The sequence below is a fragment of the Medicago sativa genome, chromosome 5, assembly GCF_051527215.1.
Source record: "Medicago sativa cultivar Bolivia chromosome 5, Bolivia_mono, whole genome shotgun sequence".
Taxonomy (NCBI): Eukaryota; Viridiplantae; Streptophyta; class Magnoliopsida; order Fabales; family Fabaceae; genus Medicago; species Medicago sativa.
Window position 1 is genome coordinate 70,968,370 of NC_140753.1, and position 21,906 is coordinate 70,990,275.

Sequence of the window (21,906 nt, forward strand, 5' to 3'; positions counted from 1 at the left end):
GACCTATTTTACAGGGATCAATTCCATATTTTAGCCAAGAAAAAAAATGTCAAATTGTCTTAGACCAGGGGACGAGACTCGTACATATTGCATTTTAGTATTCCTTTGTTGTGAGCGTGAAGCACGTCTTCTTTTACTTTTTTAATATAAAGTGTCTTTGGTTTCGCAAATCCTTGATATGGAGGATAAAAATTAGGTCTGGCAGCAATTTCTTCATGCGAATCTTGCATTTTGTCAGCTAATCATTTAAGGATCTGATGATAAACTTGCTTTCCATTTGTTGATTTCATAATCCGTAACCCACATTCACTCCTTCGATGAATAAAAAATGGGGTCATTTCCTAAAAAAAAATGTCATGCTAACTTACACCTTCCGGTCACTAATATCTAAAAAGTGGATTTTTACTTATATTAGTGACCGCAGGGTGTATGTTATTAGAGTACATGTTACCGAATCTAAAAATAGAGATATTCTTTTAAATTTATTATATTTAATTCATTAACTTGTATTTTGAGGTCACAAGTTAGTTTTTCCCTAAAATATGTTATTAAAATTAAATGTTTAGATTTTCAATGCATTGATTATACGTTTTTCATAAATACTTATGGTCTTTAAAGAGTGTATCGGAGACACTCGTTAACATTTCCCATAAACTAATTATGTTGGTTTATGATACAAAATGAATAGATTAGATCGATGTCAATTTGCTTGTAATAGAAGAGTCAAAACAATCATTTTTTCGTCGTGCTAACCCTCCAATTTTTACAAAAATGCTGTCTTAGTAATAGATTAGAAGATAAATAAAGTTTTTTTTTTTTGAAGTAAGATAAATAAAGTTTGATCAATGATTATTCATTTAAAGATCGATTCAGATTCTCTCGTACAATAACAACTAATTCATTTACTATAAACTAAAAATGCATTAAAAATTTAAACTCAAATAATTCATTAAACATTAAAACTATACCATTCATTCACTACCATCTTTTCAATATCTATCCAATCCATAAAATTATATCAAAAATAAATAAATAAATCGTATCATTTAAAAGGTACTTTTGTTCATTATTTTTTTTAAAGGACTTTTGTTCATTATTTAAAAAGTAGTAACTATTTAAATTTTAAATTACTTTAAATTAACTATTAATTTTAGCTGAGTGGTAAGAGTTTGTCTTACAATATCAAATACTCAGTTTGAATCATCCCATAACCGATTATTTTTGAACTAATTCATCTTTGGTAGCATATATGATTTCTTCTAGTTTTACAAGTATAGTCTTCAACCTCTCCTTCAAGACATTATTTCTTTGTTTCATCTTCCTTGGGACTATTGTAGACAGTCCTCTTTCTCTTTTTAATAGAGTAGCCATTGTTTTTTTTTTCTTTTCGTCGTAAACGAAATAACAAACATCGTTATAAACTCATATACATAATAAAAGGTTCAAATCTAAGACACTTCAAAAGATATTGTGGTTGATCTTACAAATGGTGATGCTTGTTTTTCATTTCCATACAATAAATTAAAATCATTTAATAAAATTATAGTAAGAAATTAGGTCCTAAATATGATCATAAGTCTGAAAGAAAATCGCGATTTAATTTCTTTTATAGACAAATAAAATAACAAAATTATTATAAACTCACATAATTATAAAATTATTAAAGTTTAAACCCAACCACAATATCCATTTTAATAATTTCAGCATTTTTTGTCGGTTGAACTTGAACTTAAAAGAATAATGCGACTTGATTTCTATATTACAAAAAGCGTAAGAAAATTAAAAAGTTTATCTTTTTCTTTTCTCCTCGTTTTTTAATAATAAAATTTCTGGCTCGAAAGTCCAAAACATCCCAGCGTCAGATCAGACTCAGACACAAAACTTGATAAGAACAAACAACCATAACCGTTTTCTTCTTCTTCTTCTTCTTCTTTGCAACGACACTTTCACTTCTTCACAAACTCTCTCTCTCTCTCTCTCTCTCTCTCACAATTTTCGTTGTCGTTTACTCTTCTTCCTTCATCTACATTTCAAGTAAACGACAACAATATGGGAAACGCTAACGGAAGAGAAGACGGACAAATTCCCGACGCCGGTGATCCTTCCGGTCGTGAACCTCACGCGCCACCTCCGATTCGTGCTTTTTCTTCCGATTCAATGGCCAATAGTCCGCCTCAAAGTCCTCGTCGTTCTAGATCGCCGATCCTCTTCGGTCCTCAGGTTCGCTTTCTCTTTCTCCTCGTTCTTCGTTATTTCATTTTACGCTTTTCTGAATTTTTGTTATGCAGTAATGTTAGTTGTTGTTGTTATTTTCGTTCGTTAATCAGTTACTGTTGAATTGAATTTCGATTTCGTGTGTTACGTTGATGATGCTGTTCATTTTGTGATTAATATATTTAAATCATTTTATGAATTAAATTAAATGCTAATAGGTAATTTTGTTTAAATTGTATGTAGATTATTCTGTTTGTTTAATTGGTGGATCTTCAGATTCTGTTATTGATTGATTTGGCTCGCTCATGAGTGCATGGATCGTGTATAGTTGATGAATGTGATTTGGATTGAATTAGGAGTTAATGTTATTTCCAAGTTTAAACTGTAGATTATTACGTGTGTTAAATTAAATGGATATGCGAATTCTGTTATTTATTGATTGATCGATTGGCTCATGCGCGCATTGATTGCGTATGTATAGTTTATATGAATGTGATTTCAAAATGAATTAATGTGTGGTCGATTTCCATGTGATTTGTATGTCCAAAACTTGATTAGATAGGGAATGAGGGGTAAAGAAGTGTAATGTTGCAAATCTAGAAAGTTAATTAATTGCTTTAAGCTGTTTGAAGATTTTGAAGAACGGTTACGCTTGACATTCTGTCTGTTTATGTAGTTAGCTTACCATTTTCGTGATTCCTTGCATTAATAATGCAAACTCATTTTGGTTTAGTAAGAGTCGAAAACAATTTACCAAACTTACTAACGTAGGGTGTTTGTTTATGCGGGCCAAGCGTGCATACATTTAAAAGCAGTCGTTACTGATAAGGAAGAAACCGTTGACCATAAACAAGAAATCGTTGACCATTTGGAGCCTGTTTAACTTGAAAACAAACAGGCAAGAAGCCGTTGGCCATTTGGTGCCTATTGAACTTGAAAACAAACAGACGCTTAGTCAGAACTTTACGGTTCAGACATAAACACACAATTCCATCTGAGTTTGAGTTGGACCACATAATTTTTGTCTTGTAAAACACGTGGAGCCATGTCTTCACGTTGTGGATGGTTGTTAGTTGTACCAGATAATTGTATATGTAGCGTTACACCATTTCAAAATTCACATTAATTGTTCTGGTCTAACGGACTCAATCTGTTGATTTTGTCCGTTTTGGATATCAGGAATTGCATTTAATAACATCCTTGATCAAGTGTGTAAATTGTGAAATGAGCTGTTTGGAATGTCTATGAGATATATGTCTTATGTCCATATGTTGTGTATAATTGTAACTGAGAAGTGTGTTTGTCAATTGCCATTCAATTCAAGCTTCTGGATTGACTGTTTGCAGTTCAATGTTTGGACTTCGGAAAGTCAATATAAGATATATATTTTGCAGAAACCATTTTATAGATGAAACACTATGGACTTCGTTTTGTATTGAGTTTTGTTGTGACGTGTTCCCTTGGCTACTAGCTTACTGTCCTCGAAGTCTCTGAATTGAGAAATAACACATGCAGTATTGGAACGTGAGTTCACAGAACTGTCTGCCAATGTTGGCCTAGCAATTTTGGATTTCGTAATCGATGCATCATGATTCATGATGTGCACAAAAAATCTTGTATGCGGTTATATTTTTAAGCTGTTAAGCTTTTGTAATATCAAAAGTTTTACGCAAGATTATAAGCATGACATACAAATCAACACTTGCACTGCATATACATTTATTCTCTCCTGACCTGTGTCCACTTTATATTGATCCCATTGATTTGGAAATTGCTCATTGTCATCTTTATTCCTGGTCATTATTTGGAATTTTCTAATTTTTGTGTTGATTTACGAAGAACCGAGAGAAAATGTTTTGTTTGGCAGTTATCCCCCCACTCTCCTGGGAATCTCATGTAGAGTTGATAGATTTCCATGTCCAGTAAATTTTAAAAGACCAGACTCGTATTTTATCAACTTTATACGAGTTATTACTGTCCTTCACTATTTTACTGCCTTCTGTAAATTTTAGGTGAATGGATTGTGCACAATTTCATTTAACATGGACATAATATTTTATTTTTCTTACCCTTTCATATATAGGCAAGTTTTCCTTGGTCTGTTGCTAATGCATATTTTTTTAGTTGTGTCAGCCGAAAAATAATTTCCTAGTCAGTAAAAAAAAAAAAAAAACCATCAATATGTGGAAAATGACTGTTTATCTTCCATTGTGGAAATTGTTTTCCAAAACATTTCAATCTTAAATAAAAGAGTGGTGCTCCTCATAGCATTTTCTTATTATATTTCATATTCCAACAACTTTGTATTTGGCCCTAATCATGACACATTTAAATTCGTTTAATTCCTCATGATTCAATTCAATTGACATGATCGTTTTTTTGACTATTTGATTCCAAATCTGGAAACATGATAGTTGCCCTCCAAAACAAGTTAGATTTCATGAGATATCTTACTCCATTTTAACTATGCAAGATCCGAAACATCGGCAGATCTTAGTTTTGATGAGGATGCCATGGCCACCCAAAAATCTCTTCTTTTCAATAGGTACACATGCATTTTGTAGTATCAACACACACAGACACACACACATATTGCGTGTGTTTATTTACCAAATTATGTATGCCAGCGCTGTGGTGGAAGAGCGTTTCTGTAGCTAAGTTTCCTGGGATCGAATCTGGCAGAAACCTTTTTTTATATTTTTTTGGCTAAAATGTTGAACGCGAGGTTTGAACTCAGTCCACTTAGCTTTAAATTACAACAAAACTAACCACTACACCAGCCAACTAGTTCTGTAAATTTAAAGCAATATTGTTATATATATTCTTTACATACTTGTCCCCTTCTAAAATACTAATGAAACTCTGCTACTGATCCCAAATGATTGGGGTCAGTTTACACCATAGCTAGGTGTTCTTGTTAACAGCTGTAGTCTAATGAAGCTTCATGGTTATATTTTCATGAGTGTGGGAAAAAATTAGGACAAATTCCTATTTTAGCGACTGATAGATCTTTTATCCTATAAACATTTTAGAACTATTCACTAGGTTTGAATAATGGTAAGACATACATGTGCATCAATGATAAAAACAAGCTCCACTTTCTTTCTTTCCATTCTGTAAGAAGTTTTGAAATTATAATCTTTCCTGTCTTTGAACAGAGATGTAGAAGAGGGAATTTGCTGTGTGCCATTAAATGACATGATTGCTCATAACTTTTTTTAATAAGAATACTTATTTGATTTAAAATTTGATCTCATAAATGCATTGTTTAAAATGATGATATGCGTGTTGATAGGTTTGCTTAAATTGCTGGGTCATTATACATTCTTTATTGAAAATTTTCCTTTCCTGAGAGTGATTTTTGCAAGTAAATTGAAGAAGTTGACAGAAATGTATAGTTTTTACCAATTAATATTTATTTTGTCTGAAAAGTATAGTTTTTGGGGGGTTTTCTAGAGACAAATAATGAATAAATTTTCATCAGGACTCAATCCATTTTCAAATTTTATGAAGACCAAAAATATATTTAATCCTTGGTTTCATCTGGGAAGTTATTGATATTTCTCTGCTAAAAAATTTCATATACACAGATGATGGAACCCAGAACAGAATAATGAGAACAAAACATTGGTGTACACTGTTCAGAAGTAGAAAAGAGAAGATAAAGAAAATGAGGGAAAGCAGCTAGAGTAGTTAGGAAATAAGCAGGACTCTTAGATTGTTAAGAGGAAGGGCTTAAATTGTAGGAGGGGGGTAGAAGAGGCACAAATGTAGACTTGGGCCTCGTTTGGATAAACAACTTATACATATGCTTATAGCATTAGAGCTTATTGAACAAGAGCTTACATCAGAAGCTCTTATACTCAATAAGCTTTTTACGTTTGGATAAGTACACTAAAAAGTACTTACACAAATTAAAGTGTTTGGATGTGTCATTATATAAGCATTTATAAAATATTAATATGGTTTTAATTTAGAAAATTAAAGAATCAACCCATGATTAAAAATCTGTCAAAAAAACATGATTAAAAATTTAGCAATAATTTTAATACATACAAAACAAATATGAATATTTGTATAGGAATAAAATTATTATCTAAAAATAATAATTGAAGAATCAAACTAGTGATATAAATATTACAATTATTTAAAATGAGATAAATAAACAATCAAAATATCACTATTCACAAGTATAATAATATTTTTGATCCTAACAAGTACAATAATATAAATAAAATAAGAAATAATATATCGATAAATAGAATAATATAGGTTGGCATAAAATATGAAGATAAGAGTATAGAACTTCATTTCAAAAAAAAAAAAAAAAAAAAAAAAAGCGTATAGAACTATAAGATAACTTTGTTACAAAAAAAAAATATGTGTATTTAAAAACAAATATAATTGTGAGTTTGGAAAAAGAAGGTTCAGTGAGAATCGAAAGAGCAATTTTAGAAAAGCTCCGTGTTAAGCACAGTGATAAGCTTATAATTTGAGCTTATTAAAATATAGCACAAGCACTTATGAAATTGGGATAAGCTCTTTCAATTGATTTACCCTAACACTTTTATAAATGCTTATATTAGTAGATAAGCTCACATAAGCTTAAAATAAGCCAATCCAAACGGGCCCTTGATAGTTTTGGGAAACTGAGAAAGGGGGGGAATTCCTGGGAGGAGAATTCGCTTATTTTTCCTTTGATTTAAGCAAATGTTGCAGCTTATCTCTCTCTTAGATAGATCTCAGGTTTTTTTTGGTTGTTGTTCTGTAACAATAGTTGAGGCTGAAATTAATTTTGGTTGCCTTTTGCGATCTTATATTATAAAACACCGTGTCCTTGTAAGTTTAGACTTGTAGAGTCAACTTTTATTTATAAGGGATGCAGTAGTGCTTAATTGTGTATTGTTGTTCTTGTCCACTTTATTCATTCCCTGAAGTTTCAACTTGTTTTTAGCTACTGTCTTTTCTTTTTGTTTAGGAAATAAATATGCAGGTAATATCGGTGGCAACATGACATAATTAAAAACTAAACATAGGATTTCTTTGTACTTTTCAGGTTCCTCTAGCTCCATTACAAAGAGGTAACGGCCCTCCTTTTCTCAATCAAATGTGGCAGAATGAGCCTCATGGTATTGTTAATCAAGCTCCGGAGCAAGGAATCCCTGTTATGATCACTTGGAATTATGGAGGTAACAGTGTGGCTGTGGAGGGATCCTGGGATAACTGGGCATCTAGGTAAGATTTGATGACTCCTTTGTTAGTAATGGTGGCTTGATTGAATTTGACGTGAAAAGTTAGCAATCGGTTAATTTTAATTATTTGCAGGAAGGTATTGCAGCGAGGTGGCAAGGATCACTCGATTCTTATAGTCCTCCCATCAGGTATATTTCATTACAGGTTCATTGTCGACGGTGAACAAAGATATATTCCGGATCTTCCTTGTGTAGCTGATGAGATGGGGAATGTCTGCAATCTTCTTGATGTTAATGTATGCATCTTCCTTTTGTGTGAATTTTTCATCTTCTGCAAACATCTTATTGTTGTGTAAACAATATCCTTTTCATTATGAAATGAAATTTATTCTCACAGATGCCTAATTTTGCATGACACCTTCTTTTCCCACCCTATTGAGTTTCTCGCGCGCCCTATGCAGTTCGGATTATAAAATCCGAACGGCATAAACACCCTATAAAATCCTCCAAAACACGTTAAAATATTTTGGAGTTTAGAATTCGAACAGGGGTGTGTGAGAAACTCATAAGGTGGGAAAAGTAACTCCCATTCTGCATTTGCACTCTTCTAGAGGATCTTGTCCTTTTGGTGTAACGGTGATTGCTTGCTCGTATGCAATGTGTGGCAGTTTTTTTCTTCTTCTTTTCTTTGGGGTGAGGGGGTGCAGGTAACTAGATGTGAGGGGTAAGGAAAGAGTTCATTGTTTTTTATGTCATATGTGGAGATCAAGGATGAATATAGACTGAGGAAATATTGGATTCTGCACTCTACTGTTGGTTTATTTACTTGAGTTTTGGAAAGCCAAATTTCACGAGATTTTCTGCTTTCATGGCCAGAGCATTAATGTGATGAAATATAGTATAGAATATACTTAATAGTTAAATTAGTCTTCAGTTAATAAACTTTTGAGTTCTAACTTAATTTGCTTTCCATGAATTTGAAGTTGTTAATCAGTAAGGCTTTGTTTGCGAGTTTGGAGGGGAAGGGAGGAGAGGACTTCGGAAAAAAAGGAAGGAGCAAACGGAAAGAATAGGGACTTTTGGGAGGGGAGGGCTTTGGAGGGTTTAGTTTTATTGGGGGAACTCAAAAGTTGTATTGGAGGTAGAGCTGTCAAAACGGGCGGCCCGGCCCGTTTAGGCCCAGCCCGGTCGGGCAACAGGCTTTTTAGGGCCGGGCTAAAAAGCCCGGTTCGAATATGGGCTGAAAAATTGGGGCCCGAGCCCGGCCCTGCACGGGCTCCCGGGCTAACGGGCCGGCCCGGCCCGCACGTGTCTTTTTTTTTTCTTTTTTCTTTTCATTCTTTAAACGCATGGAAGCTCTAATATTGGAAGCTGTTGTGTCGTTAATAATTAGTTATTACTATTGCATTTAATTTTTTTTTTAGAAGTACTACATTTAGTCTTGAATAGTGGACAGTGGTTAATCATGAAATGAAATAAATTAACTTTTCTTAAGAAAACGATGCATATAAATTGGGATTAACTTAGCATTAACCAATTACACTAATAAGTAACAAAACTATTACTGCAAGAATTTGTACCAAAGCTGTGATCAGGTTTCGATTATTCTAAATTGAGACTGTTCAGCAAAATCTCTTTCAAAATATGATTCAAGCTATTATTGCCAGCAACTTCATTGAGGGAACACCTTTCTCAGGTTTAGCAAATTATGATTGTTGCAGATTCATATTTTGTTTCAGCTGTATTGTGTGTTGGTTTTGCAGTTCCAACACCCAGTATATTACTATCTCAGGAATATCCTTATAAACCTCCAGGAATCAGGTGCCTAAGACAAAAAAAAAATGTATTTTTTGGCGGGCTGGCGGGCCGCCCGAAGCCCGAACGGGCCAGCCCTAACGGGCTACGGGCTTTTTCGGGCCGGGCTAAAAAGCCCTGGAAAAATTCGGGCTGCAATTATTCGGCCCAGGCCCTGCATTTTATTCGGGCTTTCGGGCCGGCCCGTACGGCCCGGCCCATTTTGACAGCTCTAATTGGAGGTTTTGGAGGGTTTATATGAATTCTTCAAATTCAATCTATGTTGTTATAATATTCTTAAATTTAAAAAATATAGTAAGTATAAACATTAATTTATCATTCTCTAAAAAAATACTCTTCTAAAAAACCTGAAAGATTTAGCAATTTTTCCTTATATTTCCCACCCTCCAAATCCCTCCCCTCCCCTCCAAACTCCCAAACAAAGCTTAGGAGAAGAAAATCCTTGTAATTGTAATAAATGTTTGTTAATATTTCCTGTCCTATATAGTCCAGACGAGTGTCCATGATTGCTTTTGATTGTTTGATTATGATGAGGAGTTATCATCCCCATTTAATGAAAATGATTTGTCTTCCATTTAATGATTTGATGTTCTTGTTTTTTGCAGGATTATGTGCCTGAAAACCCTGAAAGTGTGTCTGAGTTTGAGGCACCACCCTCCCCAGAATCTAGTTATGGTCAAGCATATCCAGCTGAGGAAGACTTTGCAAAAGAGCCAATGGCTGTTCCTTCGCAGCTGCATCTTACAGTCCTAGGCATGGAGAACGCTGATGTCGGTCCCTCTTCAAAGCCTCAACATGTTGTGCTAAATCATGTCTTCATAGAGAAAAATATGGCATCAAAATCTGTTGTTGCCATGGGAGTGACTCACAGGTTCCAGTCGAAATATGTGACAGTTGTCCTTTACAAACCTCTCAAGAGGTAAATATGTGACAGTTGTCCAGGTTGTTGTTTTTATTTTGTAGCCTCAGTCTGTAAAAAAATGTTCAAATAATACTCCCCTCCGTAGGTGGTATGTGAAGGTCTTGTATCTGTAGATATGCTCGAAAGAATCTGGTGTTTCTGTTTCGTCTTGATACATCAAAACTTTCAGATTTTTGGTAACCTTTTGCGTTTTTTCTTCTCCTTTTAGAATTATTAAAATTTCAGTAAGGTGCCTAAAATTTGATGTCGGCAGTGCTACTGAAGTAACTTCGTTCCTGTCTCGGTTATGTTTTTTTGGTTTATAATCCCAAGTTAACAGTGGGAGTAGTGTAATTCTAGTGCATTAGTAGTGAAACTATTGGTTCTACAATTTAAACAGCTTGTTTGGTTCAGATTTTACCCCCTTCAGTTCCCTTCTTTTTTATGCTACTCAATAGCTTTCAAAGGTCCCCCTTCTCAAATGTTTATTTGTATCTTATATAACAATATATAGAAGCAATATACAATTTTGGTGTAGCCATTTTTCCTTACCAATATTGCCCTTCAATTGGCACTTTTTTTAGAAATATTAACTTGGTTGTGAATGAGGGTGTCACAAAATCTAGATATTAATGATGAAGGACATTGATTAGGAGACTCGAGAACAAACACATGAACTTAAAAAATACGACCAAACTGTGTTACTTTCTCTTTTTTGTCTTTCGGGGTCTAGATTTTTTCATTTAAATCCAGTTATAGACATTCATATATGGGAAATGATAGATACTTTCTTGGTAAAGGTTTTGAGAATCAGAGAGATGTATAATGCTGCTTCTGCTTCTTTGTTTTTTTTTTATTTTTATTTTTTAGGCTAAAGTGCAACTTTGGCCCCCTATCTTTCAAAAAGTTGCGATTTTGGCCCCCTAAGTATGAAAAATACAATTTTGGTCCCCTTCGTCTTAAAATTGCTGAGAAGACGCCACGTGTCCAAAAAAAGGGGCCAAAATCGCAACATTTTGAAAAGATAAGGGGTCAAAAAACATATTTCCCTTATGTTAGGGGGTTAAAAGAGCATATTTCCCTAAACATAGGGGGCCAAAATTGTAGTTTTCATACTTAGGGGGCTAAAATCGCAACTTTTTGAAAGATAGGGGGCCAAAGTTGCACTTTAGCCTATTTTTTACTCTTCTCTTTTTTCACGAATGGTGAAACCAAGGAGAAAATTTTAGTGTGGATATGATAGATCATCCCCCTAAACCCTCATTAAACTCTGGGATGATCCCCTCAAAGTTTATTTCAATCGGTATTAAGGCATTTATTGATTTTTGCTTACTAAAGTTTGTACTCAAATTAGATTTGCATAATGACAACTTGACAAGGACAAGTAAAAGGCCATGAAAAAACGAATAATTGATGTGTTAGTATACGTAGGTGATCACAACCATTTAGAAACACATTTGAACAACATACAAAGATACTTCATTTAATTATATTAAAAATACATATTAATAATGTTTATAATTACTATATTTTTTAAATTTAAGAATATTATAACAACATAGATTTAGCTTAAGAGTTGAGGTACTGAAACTAGGGTGAGTAAAATGTTGAAGGGGTGCAATTTCATTATTTTTGTGTTTGGTTAGCAAACATTAAACTCGGTATGTATATGATGTTCCTTATGGCTTTAAATTGTTCTTCCGCAAATCTATTATAATTAGGCTAGGTTCAAAGACAATCATTTCAGATAAATCAACTTATCAATCTTACTATGTAATGAATCTGATAGGTGCAGAATTGCTACAAAATTTTCAAACATAATGAAAAATAAACCCTAGCATGACTGCAAGATTCCTACAAATACTTATTTTAGGTGGTATCAATCAAGTAGAGAAGCTGACTCAAGAATAATCCCTCATCTAAATAGTTGGTATGTTGGAAAGCCATCTATCTTTATTTATGAAAGATGATAAAGAATATTGATTTATATTTATTTGACTTGGCTTCTTCTCCCATGGGACACGCCCTTTAGTATTAGATCCTGGTCCAGTACAATCCACTTCAGCATAGATGAAGTTGTTTCTGCAAAAACGAAAAGATTGTCTATGACACATTGCAATAAGCACCCAAAAATGGTCAAAAAGTTATTCCTTAAACTGGTTTCTATTACTTTTTTTTTTTTGTCCCTTTCTTGTATTATTGTATTATAAGTACAACATAAAACAATTTCCCTTACAAGAATATATAATTTTATAAGTAACTTTTTCAGGAACATTCATGTATCTTCCTCACTTTCTATAATATGCCCTAACATGCTTGTCAAACATATAATTCGTCAATTTGAAAGGCATAAAAAAGACTATGGTTATCATTTCAAAAAAAAAAAAAAGTATTAAAATAATCTCTTCAAAAATAAAAGTATTTAATCATGAAAACTTACTCATGGCCTCCATATTTCCAAGCATCCCATCCTCTTGGAAGAACCACAGAAGAAAGATATGTCTTCCAAAATATAACTCTTGAATAAGGACCATATGCTCTTCCTAGATTCACTTTACCTATCCCAGTAACTTTTCCTCCTCTAAAAACAAAACCAGTTGGTTCGGTTGATGAATTCCTACGTTGGGCTGTGATAAAACCTGGAGGTTTAGAACTACCTTGTGTTGCGTTTATCACACAATCCTACAACAGGTAAAAAGCCACTTAAAAAATCTCATTGTTTCATTTTTTTGAACTAGTTTAAAAATTGTTAGAAATAATGAAAAATAAAAATTGCAAACAAGTTTAAATATTTTTTTTGTCCCTATATATATATGTCATTTTTGTTTTTAGTCTCTGTGATTTTTGTTTTGTTTTTAGTCATCACAAATATATCACTTTTGTCCCTTATTATTTTGTTTCAGTCCTTGTAAAATTTGTTCATATCGAAATTGATCTATATAAAATGTAGAACGTTGATTTTAGTCCCTCTAAAATAAAGACTAATAGGAATACTAGAAGGGTAAATTTCAATATGAACAAAAGACTAAAATAAAATACCAAGCACCAAAAGTAAAATGTGGTATTTATGCAACTACAAAAAGAAAAAATCATAATGAATACAAATTAAAAATGATATATTTTCAGATAATAAAAAATATTGTAAATATGTATTATTATTATCAATACTATTACTACCTCAAAATAAGATTGGGCTTCACCAAAAATGAAGTCAACTTCACCCTGAATATAACAGTTTTTAAAATAATGACGCCCCATTGCATCAAACAAAGTATCTTGATAACCTATGAAACCACAATTAAAAACGGCAGATTTATCACCATTTATAATAGCAGCTACTGCTGGTCCTTTATTTCCAAATGTATTCTGCAATTGCACATCAAGAATTATATATGCAAGTTATTAAGATTGTTGCATTGTGAGATGAGAAAAATTAAAATAAAATAAAATAAAATAAAAAATTCATCAAGATATTCAAGGTTAGAACCTGAGAAACCAACATAATCACTAATTTACCTCAAATGTAATACCACTCAAAATCACATTAGGTGGAAATGAAAAGAATGTTGTTGTTGCTTTCCTATCACCATAAGTAATTGTTGTGGTTCTTCTATCAGATCCTTCAAAAATGATGCACGGTTTGTTATAAGGAATATAAAGATGTTCCCTACAAAACAAAACAAAAATAAGAAAATGTAAAAATAAATGTAGGATATGTTTGGTTTTTTTTTTTAAAAAAAAAACTATATTTTCAGTTTTCAAAAACTTTAAAAGAAAAACAAGTTGTTATGAAGCTCCTTCAAAAAAGTTGTTATGCGAAGTTGCTTTTTTTTTTTTTTTTTGTACAAGAGAGGACCGAAGCCCAAACGAACTTGCTTCTTATTTTCTTGTTTCTGAAACAAAATAAATAAATAAATAAATAAACAAATAATACTTGTTTTGGAAGAAAAAAAGTCAAAACTATTCTACAAAACAACTTCTAAAACCTAAAAAACCGAAATATAATCAAATAAACCCTTACAATTTGTAATGTACTGACTCCGGAAACTTCGACAAACTCATACTCAACAATGTGTGTAATTACTCGTCCATTGTAAGTATATTTTACGGATGCATATTGAATTTGGATCCAATTGCCATCCTTACATATGAATTAGATGCTTAGTATTTTACATGCACTTAACAAGTACCAACGATGCACACCCATAAAAAAAGTAACAACAATGTACATATTGTTCTCTTAAAACAAAACAAAAAAGCAACTTACCTGTATTTGTGAGTTAAAATAATAATTTAAAAAAAAAACTTACACGTATTTTCCAGGATTTATGTGAATTTTAACCCAATGATCATTATTGTCTTTTATTGAATCAATGGCAGGCTGAATCTTTTTGAATGCCCCTCTTCCATGTTGATCAACAGTAATGGTATTTCTAACATGATTTCCACCACAGTCAATGGCTATACCAAGACAAAAACAATAACCAATGAATATGATCAATTGGAAAATCATTGGTCAAAAAGATATATAATTAACCAAATTATAGTTGATTTGTATGGAGTGAGTAGTGACATTATGAACAACCTTTTCATTTATATATACTGGGAAAATTAATTATATATTCTTCAGTTTTCTTTTCCCTTGACGGCTATTGAAAACTCTTAAGAATTGAATGTTAGGTATTCAAAAAGTTTGTGTCAAAATCATCTAAAATAATAAGATATTAAATATTTCTTCCAAAAAAAATAAGATATTAAATATTTAATTGAGGTGCTTTAATTTTTTGTTAACATTTGGAATAATTCGTGAGATTCATGAACATGGAGAAAAAATCATTGAAATTCTTTTCTTAATTTTATTCTAATACTGTGAAATTTCCTTCAAAAAGAAAATTTCTTTTACTGCGAAACTGTTTTCTTATTTAGATGCCTAAAAAGAAATGAAAACATATGTATCGTAATCCAGAAAGTTATTTCCATAATATGTTTTTATAATATATAAAATCCAAATAAAAATTTATTACAATAAATAACTCAGATTGTACAGGACCGGGATGTTATAACACCTTAGTAGCTATCCATATTATAAATTTATAATTTTATATTTTATTTATAACTTCGTCCTACATTATCCAAATAAATAACTCATTCCTCCATAGTCTTAGTAAAACAGGAAGACCCCCCAACGCAACGAACCAAAAGTATCGTCTTGGTTGAAAGAGGTATCAACATTTAGTGTATGGCATGTCTTAAATAAGATACCTTTAGAGGAGCGAACCTATACAAAACCAAAAAAGATTGTAATTTTTATTATTATTTTAATCATTTTGTAACTTGTATTTTAGCTTTTTTGGTTCTGTTTGGATTTGTATTCTCAGGTGGTTAGGTATTATTTCAGTTATACATTGTGATGTATCGAGCCATTTTAATCATTTCGGCTTCCTCGGTGGTGTTGCCAAGTCGAAGCAACATATTTTACAGGCTATTTGGTTTGCTACGGTATGGGAAATATGGAAAGAAAGAAATAACAGGGTATTTAATGATAGAAAATGCACAATTATTCAGGTTGTGGACAAGATAAAGTCGACATCTTTCATGTGGTTGAAAGGAAAATTATCAATCTTCCTCTCAATTACCATGGGTGGTGGCTTTGTCCGTTCATCACTCTAGGCATTGGCTAATTGTTGTTTCTTTTAGCTTTTTCCGCTGAAGCGGTTTGGTGTTGTATTGTAAATATTACCGTGTATCTGTTTGAACTTGGGGTTTTTCTTCTTTAGCACATCTTGCGCTGGGAAGACCCTCTTTAGTGTTAATTCAATTCATTTTAGTCTCTTCAAAAAAAAACTTGTATCTTATACTTCAAATATTGATAGAAAAAATAGGCTGCAATAAATGTGTTGATATAGGGCAAGACCGTTTCTTTGTTACTTTTACGCATACGGAAGAATAGTCTATGGTTTTAATAAAAGGTATGTGGTTAGTTAGTGAACACTACCTTATAGTTTCATTGATTATCATAAAGGAGGAATGTGAAGGGGATAGAAATACGTTGCTTATGTAACAATTGTTATAAATGTTTATTAACTTTTTTTAAGAAACTAAATTAGTTCACCTGTCCTAAATTGACATTGGAAGAATCGAACATAAGACCTTAGAGTGGAACACGTCTCAAACTAACATCATCAGGCCAACCCAAATATATTATGTTTATTAATTATTATCAAAGATAGGATTAACAAAGTGGAATTTGAATGTTAATGTATCAATTGTTGGAGTTGGTGCGTAGGATATAAGTAGCGGCGAAGCTAGCCAGTTTTGTGGGGTGGCCAAACATAAGAATTTTTTTAAATTAATATATTAAATTTAATTCATAATAAAAAAAATCACAATCATTTTAATGATATAAAATGTAAATTAAAGTAACACAAAAAAAAATAGCTAGTTATTAAAAAAAGAGCTTTCAAAGAGTCAAATTCATCTATAATTGACTTTATCTATATTTACAATTTAAACAACTAGGTAATTTTATTTATTAGTTTATTTTACAATTTTCATCACTAATAATATTATCTTTTTAGTTGCTTAAGATATCGAAAATGTCAAAATAAGACAAAATAAATCTTTTAAACAAGTGGTAATCTTTTGAGTATTTTATTTCACTTGATTTTACACAAATAAACTTATTTGAGGTAGCTAAATATATTTTATTAGGGTAGCTAGACACAAAACACACTTGCTAGCTAATACTAATGAAAATATAACACCAAAAAAAAATACTAATGAAAATATAAATTTTGGGGTAGCCAAAGCTACCCATATCTCTATAGCTACACCCCTATATAAGGATCTGGTAATGCAACTAAGGAAGATAGTGATGTGTCTGGTCCTTGAACAATATGTCGTCTTTGATGAGATTTAATGTGTAGAGGTCAATTTATGGAGATCCAAATTTTTCAACATTAAGATACTCCGAATGTGGATACTACTAGAATCTAGCGATTTACCTGCGGAATTTTCTGCGGAAAATAATCCACACGAACACTTGCGGATTTTCCTGCTGTTTACGTCTGCCTGAGGACATTTCCTGCGGATCCTTTCACCGCAAGAAAATCCGCAGGTAAAGTTCACTTTTCCTGAGGCTTTTGCTGCGGTTTGTTCTGGTCCCTTTTCCTGCGAATTTTCCTACGGAATTGTTTTATTTTTAATTTTTTTTATTGTTAATTTTTTTATTCGCTTTTCCTGCGAATTTGCCTGCGGCATTTTTTTTTATTTCTTCATGATACACTCACTTTTGGTCAATCACCAACAAGTATATATATCTTCCGTGACCCTGAAACACAAAAATCGAATTTCAGTTTCAATCTTCAACAACTACAAACCGAAACCATGTCGAATCTCTGCGCTCTTTCTTCCAATCAAACGACGGAGACTCTTCTCTTCTCCTCCCGGATCCGCCGTCGCCCGTCTCCGATTCACCATCCTCAGTCGCTATGTCGCCATGCAATGAGGTATCTTCTCCGTTCATTTCTCTTATTCGACTGCGTTGTTCGTGATTTTGTTGAATTTTGATTGTATGAGTTTTAGATTTTAGATTACTTTCATTATTCAACTGAATTTGATGATGAGTTTCTGATTTGTGAGTTTCATGATCCTAATTGTGAGTTTAATCTAATTTATGAGTTTTAGGTTTTAGATTCTTATGCACGATGATCGCTAGCTTTTCATTCAAGGAGCTTTTCATTCAAGAAAATAGGTAATTCATTTATTACTTACTGAAAATTGAATTTTGGAGTAGGCACATAAAGTGTTTGATGAAATGATTGTTAGGAATTTGTATACTTGGTCTTCTATTATGCCAAATCTCAGGTTCAATTTTCTCTTAAACTCCATTAATTTGTTTTGATTTCGTTTTGTTTTTAAGTTGTTAGTTACTAGTTTTGATACTTTGACTTTGTTAATGATATTTCTTAAACCTTTTGTGCCATGGACTGTTAATAAATATAATGTTAAAGTGCAGTGCAATCATAAGAATGAATATATCAATATTAGGGCTGCTATGATGTGTATGCACTCATCATTTTGAAATTGTATCCGTTTAACAAATATCGTACATTACAAGTGTATGTAGAACAGAAAGTGAGAAGAACTCAAAACATTTACAAACTAGAATTCTTAGCATAGTTTACATAATTTTAGTTTTTATTAACAGAATATTTGTTAATTAACATGGCCCTGATATTGTTAGTGCAGAATTGAAGATTTCTTCCTTCCATCTATTAATTGTATCGGTTTGAGAAGCTAAAAGAGAGAAAGCAGTGTGAGGACATGTACATGATTGATGCTTTGTACTCAACTCAAATTGCTGATACAGTGCATGAGGTAATAAAGTCTACTCCTCTTATTGACAAGTTACTGGTATCATGTATGTATAAACATGAGTGGTGAGGCTTGCTTGAAATTAAGTAGACTACATGATCACATTAATTGAAAGAAACATTATGCAGCAAGAATATAAATTAGTTGATTCTACAACAGCAACTAAAGCACGTGTAATATTGAAGTTCAAGCAACGGTTGAGGTAAAGGGCTTCTGAACGTTGGCGACTGACTCACTGTGGTGGGAGAGAGCTTGAAGCGGTAACACAATCAGCTCCCCTAAGAATTTCACTTTAGATTCTCTGTTTGTGTTCTGTTCCATGGTTAAGAGATTCCTTGCATTAAGGCCTTAGTGGCACTGTGTTAATCCATGTTATTTATTTTTTCAATGTGTTTATCGTTTAGTATTCGATTCAAAACATGATTTGAAGGCTGTCTTTGTTATGTAGGATAATTTGGTTTGAAGGGACTGACTTTAATTGGTATGCAACAATATCACACTAAGGTATTCAATATCAACTCTTGTAAAGAAAATGTACTTGCTTGATGTATAGTGCCACTGTGTTTTCATTATGGATTTCTCAATCTTAGGACTGTTTCAGGTGATGGTGCTGCATCATTGGATTCATTGTTGTGGAACGACATGCTTGCTGTGTGTTTGCAGCTTTCGAGTTTGTGTTTATTGGAGCATTATAGTGTGTATGTTGCTACTGCGATTTTTTTGAAGCTTTGTGGTTTTGATAATAGTGTTTACTATGGTTGTCATGAATCTTGTGATTGACTTTTGATTTCATGTGTCACACAGCCATGTTGCCAGATGAAATGGGCCTTGGCAAAACAGTTCAGGTGTGTTCTTTTTTTTTCTGTTCATTTCTCTAATTTTGTTTGTAAGATTTGACATTTTAGAGTAAAGATATGTCATATGTTTTTGTTTTTAGGCAATCTATTACCACCTGCTGCTAAAGAATGACAGATTGTAAGCACTCTTCGAGTGAGTGTATACTCCTTAGAGGGAAGAGAGAGTTTCATGGAGGGGAAGAGAGAGTTTCATGGAGGAGAAGAGAGTTTTCTTATCAAAAATAGCTTTAGGTGGAAAAATCTGATGTTTGTTGCTCGAAATGCGAACCAACGCTTGATGCTTACAGGGACGCCTCTTCAAAATGATCTACATGTATGTATAACTTAGTGTTGTGTGGCTGTTTCAAGTTACGAAACAAATCACTGGAATATTTTTTCCTGATACAAAATATCTATATGTTGTGGCTGGGGAATATTACTATGTTATATGCCAAGTTCATGTTTTGCAAATTCAATTCGTTGCTGAAGCCTGATAAAACAACATACCTTCTACTCTGCTAAGTCTTAAATCTCTCATATTTCATAGTGGCATAGCGACTTTCCGCTTAAATGTTAAGTGTCAGAATTGTTTGATACTTCCTGTTTATAGTTGGGCGTATCCATGTTTCATTCCGATTCTCAAGTGGTTAATATTAACAGAGACTGACATTATGAATTTATGATAGCAACTTTGAATTTGTAAGCCACTAAGGTGGTGTTAGTGTAAACATTCTATTGAAATTTCAGTGTTTTTGAAGGTTGTGCCTATGATTATGACAAGGTTGTATAGTACAAGTAGTTTGTTATGTATAATTTCAGTGTTTTTGAAGGTTGTGTCTGCAATGCAATGAAATGCTCTACTTTTTTTAAAATATAAATCCATTTCCTGCGGATTTACCTGGGGAACACTGGTTCCTGCGGATTTTCCTGTGCTGTTTGCTGCGGAAGTACCTGCCGATATGTTCCAGAAAACATACAAACGGGCAGGTTATATCTCTAGAAAAACTGCCCGAATTTTCCTGCGGAATTTCCTTGGAAAATATCCGTAGGAAATTTTCCTGCGGTTTCCAAAATCCTAAGGAAACAATTACCCACGAAGGTTATACCTGGGAACCTAAATCCTTGGCAAAATCCGCAGGAAACAGGTTTCCTGCGGAAATTTCACCCAAATCCGCAGGTAATTCCGCAGGAAAATAGAGAGTTTCTAGTAGTTGTTGATGATTTGGTGAACCAATTATATCACAATAGGAATTTTATTCCAATAGACATTTTTAAAAAAAAAAATGATATTCATTCATTTGATGGAGTCTAAAAGATCAAAACGGAGAGTGGTGACCATGCTCTTGAAGAAAATCTTGTGAAATTCAAGGGTTATAGAAAAAAATGTCAAAACGGTAAACAGTTTTGGATAGTAAAAGTCAAGGTAACGGTAGCAAAGATTTAACTATGGTAACATATGTAATTTTTATCAAAGACAAAAAGGGCTTCACCGAGTAACATAACAAAACATACCGAGGACCACCTAGATCCTACACATATTGAGGAATATATTGCCGACTACTTTAAAAAAGCCAAAATGAATAAACAACCCCTGGAACATTATCTAGGCCTACATGGTTTGAAGAACCCTCATTTCTTTGCTGAAGTCTTGTTGTTTTTGCTCCCTCGTTTCAAACCGCAAAGCAGGTCTCTTGCCATCAAAATCCTAGCCAGATTCTCACTTACAGCACCCTAAACCAATATATATATATAACATGAAAACGTTATAGAATGGCATCTAAACCCTAGGGTGGGGGTCATCATTCAACAAGGAAAGATGCTCCATAGAGATGAGATATGCTCCATGTCATACATCATATCTACTATCATTGACATGATCATATATCATAAATGCCCTCATCTTCCATAGTCTTGTTATTTAGCATGCATCTACTTTCCTGTAAAAATTGATAGGTTGCCTCCCATGAATCAAAATGTCATACCAATCCTTAGCTTCTAATTAACATTTGAAAATTTCATTTTTTTTTTAATCATACCCTGAATGAGGAAACGTGACAAGTCAAAAATAAATGAACAATATGGGTGCCAACAAGTAGGGATGGGAATAGGCTAGGCCGAGCTAGGCTTTGCAAGGCCTAAGTCTGGTCTGCCATATTTTTTTAAAGCCTAAGCTTGGCCTGCGGCCTGTCATAGGCCTACTTTTTAGGTCTGAGTCTGGCCTTTTGAAAGCCTGATACGGCCTGCTAGTCTGTTTAAAAGTCTATATCTTATGTACATCTTTAAGTAAGCAATGTGATCTAAGTTTAAATGGACTTGCGAACTAATAGTTCAATTAGATTAAACTCTCTTTTAATAATCAACACGAGGATTTAGGAAATTCTACTATATATTGTATTATATTTCTATTCTAGTTTATAATAATACATTTATATATGCAAAAAATTAATGTATAATAATAAAACTTAAATTATTGAAAAAGTTTACAAATTTATATTTTAATTCAAAGTACAAAATATAATATAATAATAAATAATATTATTCATATTACTTAAATAGGCCAACCTAATAGGCT

The 21,906-nt window shown here is 32.8% G+C and overlaps 2 protein-coding genes and 1 long non-coding RNA gene across 6 annotated transcripts; 2 read left to right on the forward strand and 1 right to left on the reverse strand.

Annotated features, from left to right (window-relative positions):
* The first annotated feature begins 1,844 nt into the window (after positions 1-1,844).
* On the forward strand, positions 1,845-10,535 carry AKINBETA1 (5'-AMP-activated protein kinase beta-2 subunit protein). The gene is made up of 4 exons (XM_085709537.1): positions 1,845-2,220; positions 7,271-7,449; positions 7,540-7,702; positions 9,827-10,535. The coding sequence occupies exons 1-4, from the start codon at positions 2,050-2,052 to the stop codon at positions 10,142-10,144; spliced, it is 831 nt and encodes a 276-aa protein (XP_085565663.1). The 5' UTR covers positions 1,845-2,049; the 3' UTR covers positions 10,145-10,535.
* A 1,359-nt stretch (positions 10,536-11,894) lies between these two features.
* Positions 11,895-14,656, reverse strand: LOC146924581 (putative pectinesterase 52). Its single transcript, XM_085709539.1, has 5 exons — positions 14,433-14,656; positions 13,639-13,789; positions 13,300-13,488; positions 12,563-12,804; positions 11,895-12,204 (listed from the first exon to the last, which is right to left on the reverse strand). Exons 1-5 carry the CDS (start codon positions 14,633-14,635, stop codon positions 12,042-12,044), a joined length of 948 nt encoding a protein of 315 aa, XP_085565665.1. The 5' UTR covers positions 14,636-14,656; the 3' UTR covers positions 11,895-12,041.
* A 2,696-nt stretch (positions 14,657-17,352) lies between these two features.
* LOC146924582 (uncharacterized) lies at positions 17,353-20,091 on the forward strand. Of its 4 annotated transcripts, none has more exons than XR_015010196.1 (8): positions 17,353-17,630; positions 17,809-17,875; positions 18,373-18,501; positions 18,658-18,758; positions 18,947-19,002; positions 19,100-19,196; positions 19,303-19,343; positions 19,436-20,091. It is a non-coding gene; the product is annotated as an uncharacterized LOC146924582 (long non-coding RNA). The 4 variants fall into 4 exon arrangements; XR_015010195.1 differs by having other exon boundaries at positions 17,357-17,630; positions 18,627-18,758; XR_015010197.1 differs by lacking the exon at positions 17,809-17,875 and having other exon boundaries at positions 17,359-17,630; positions 18,627-18,758.
* The last annotated feature ends 1,815 nt before the right edge of the window (positions 20,092-21,906 follow it).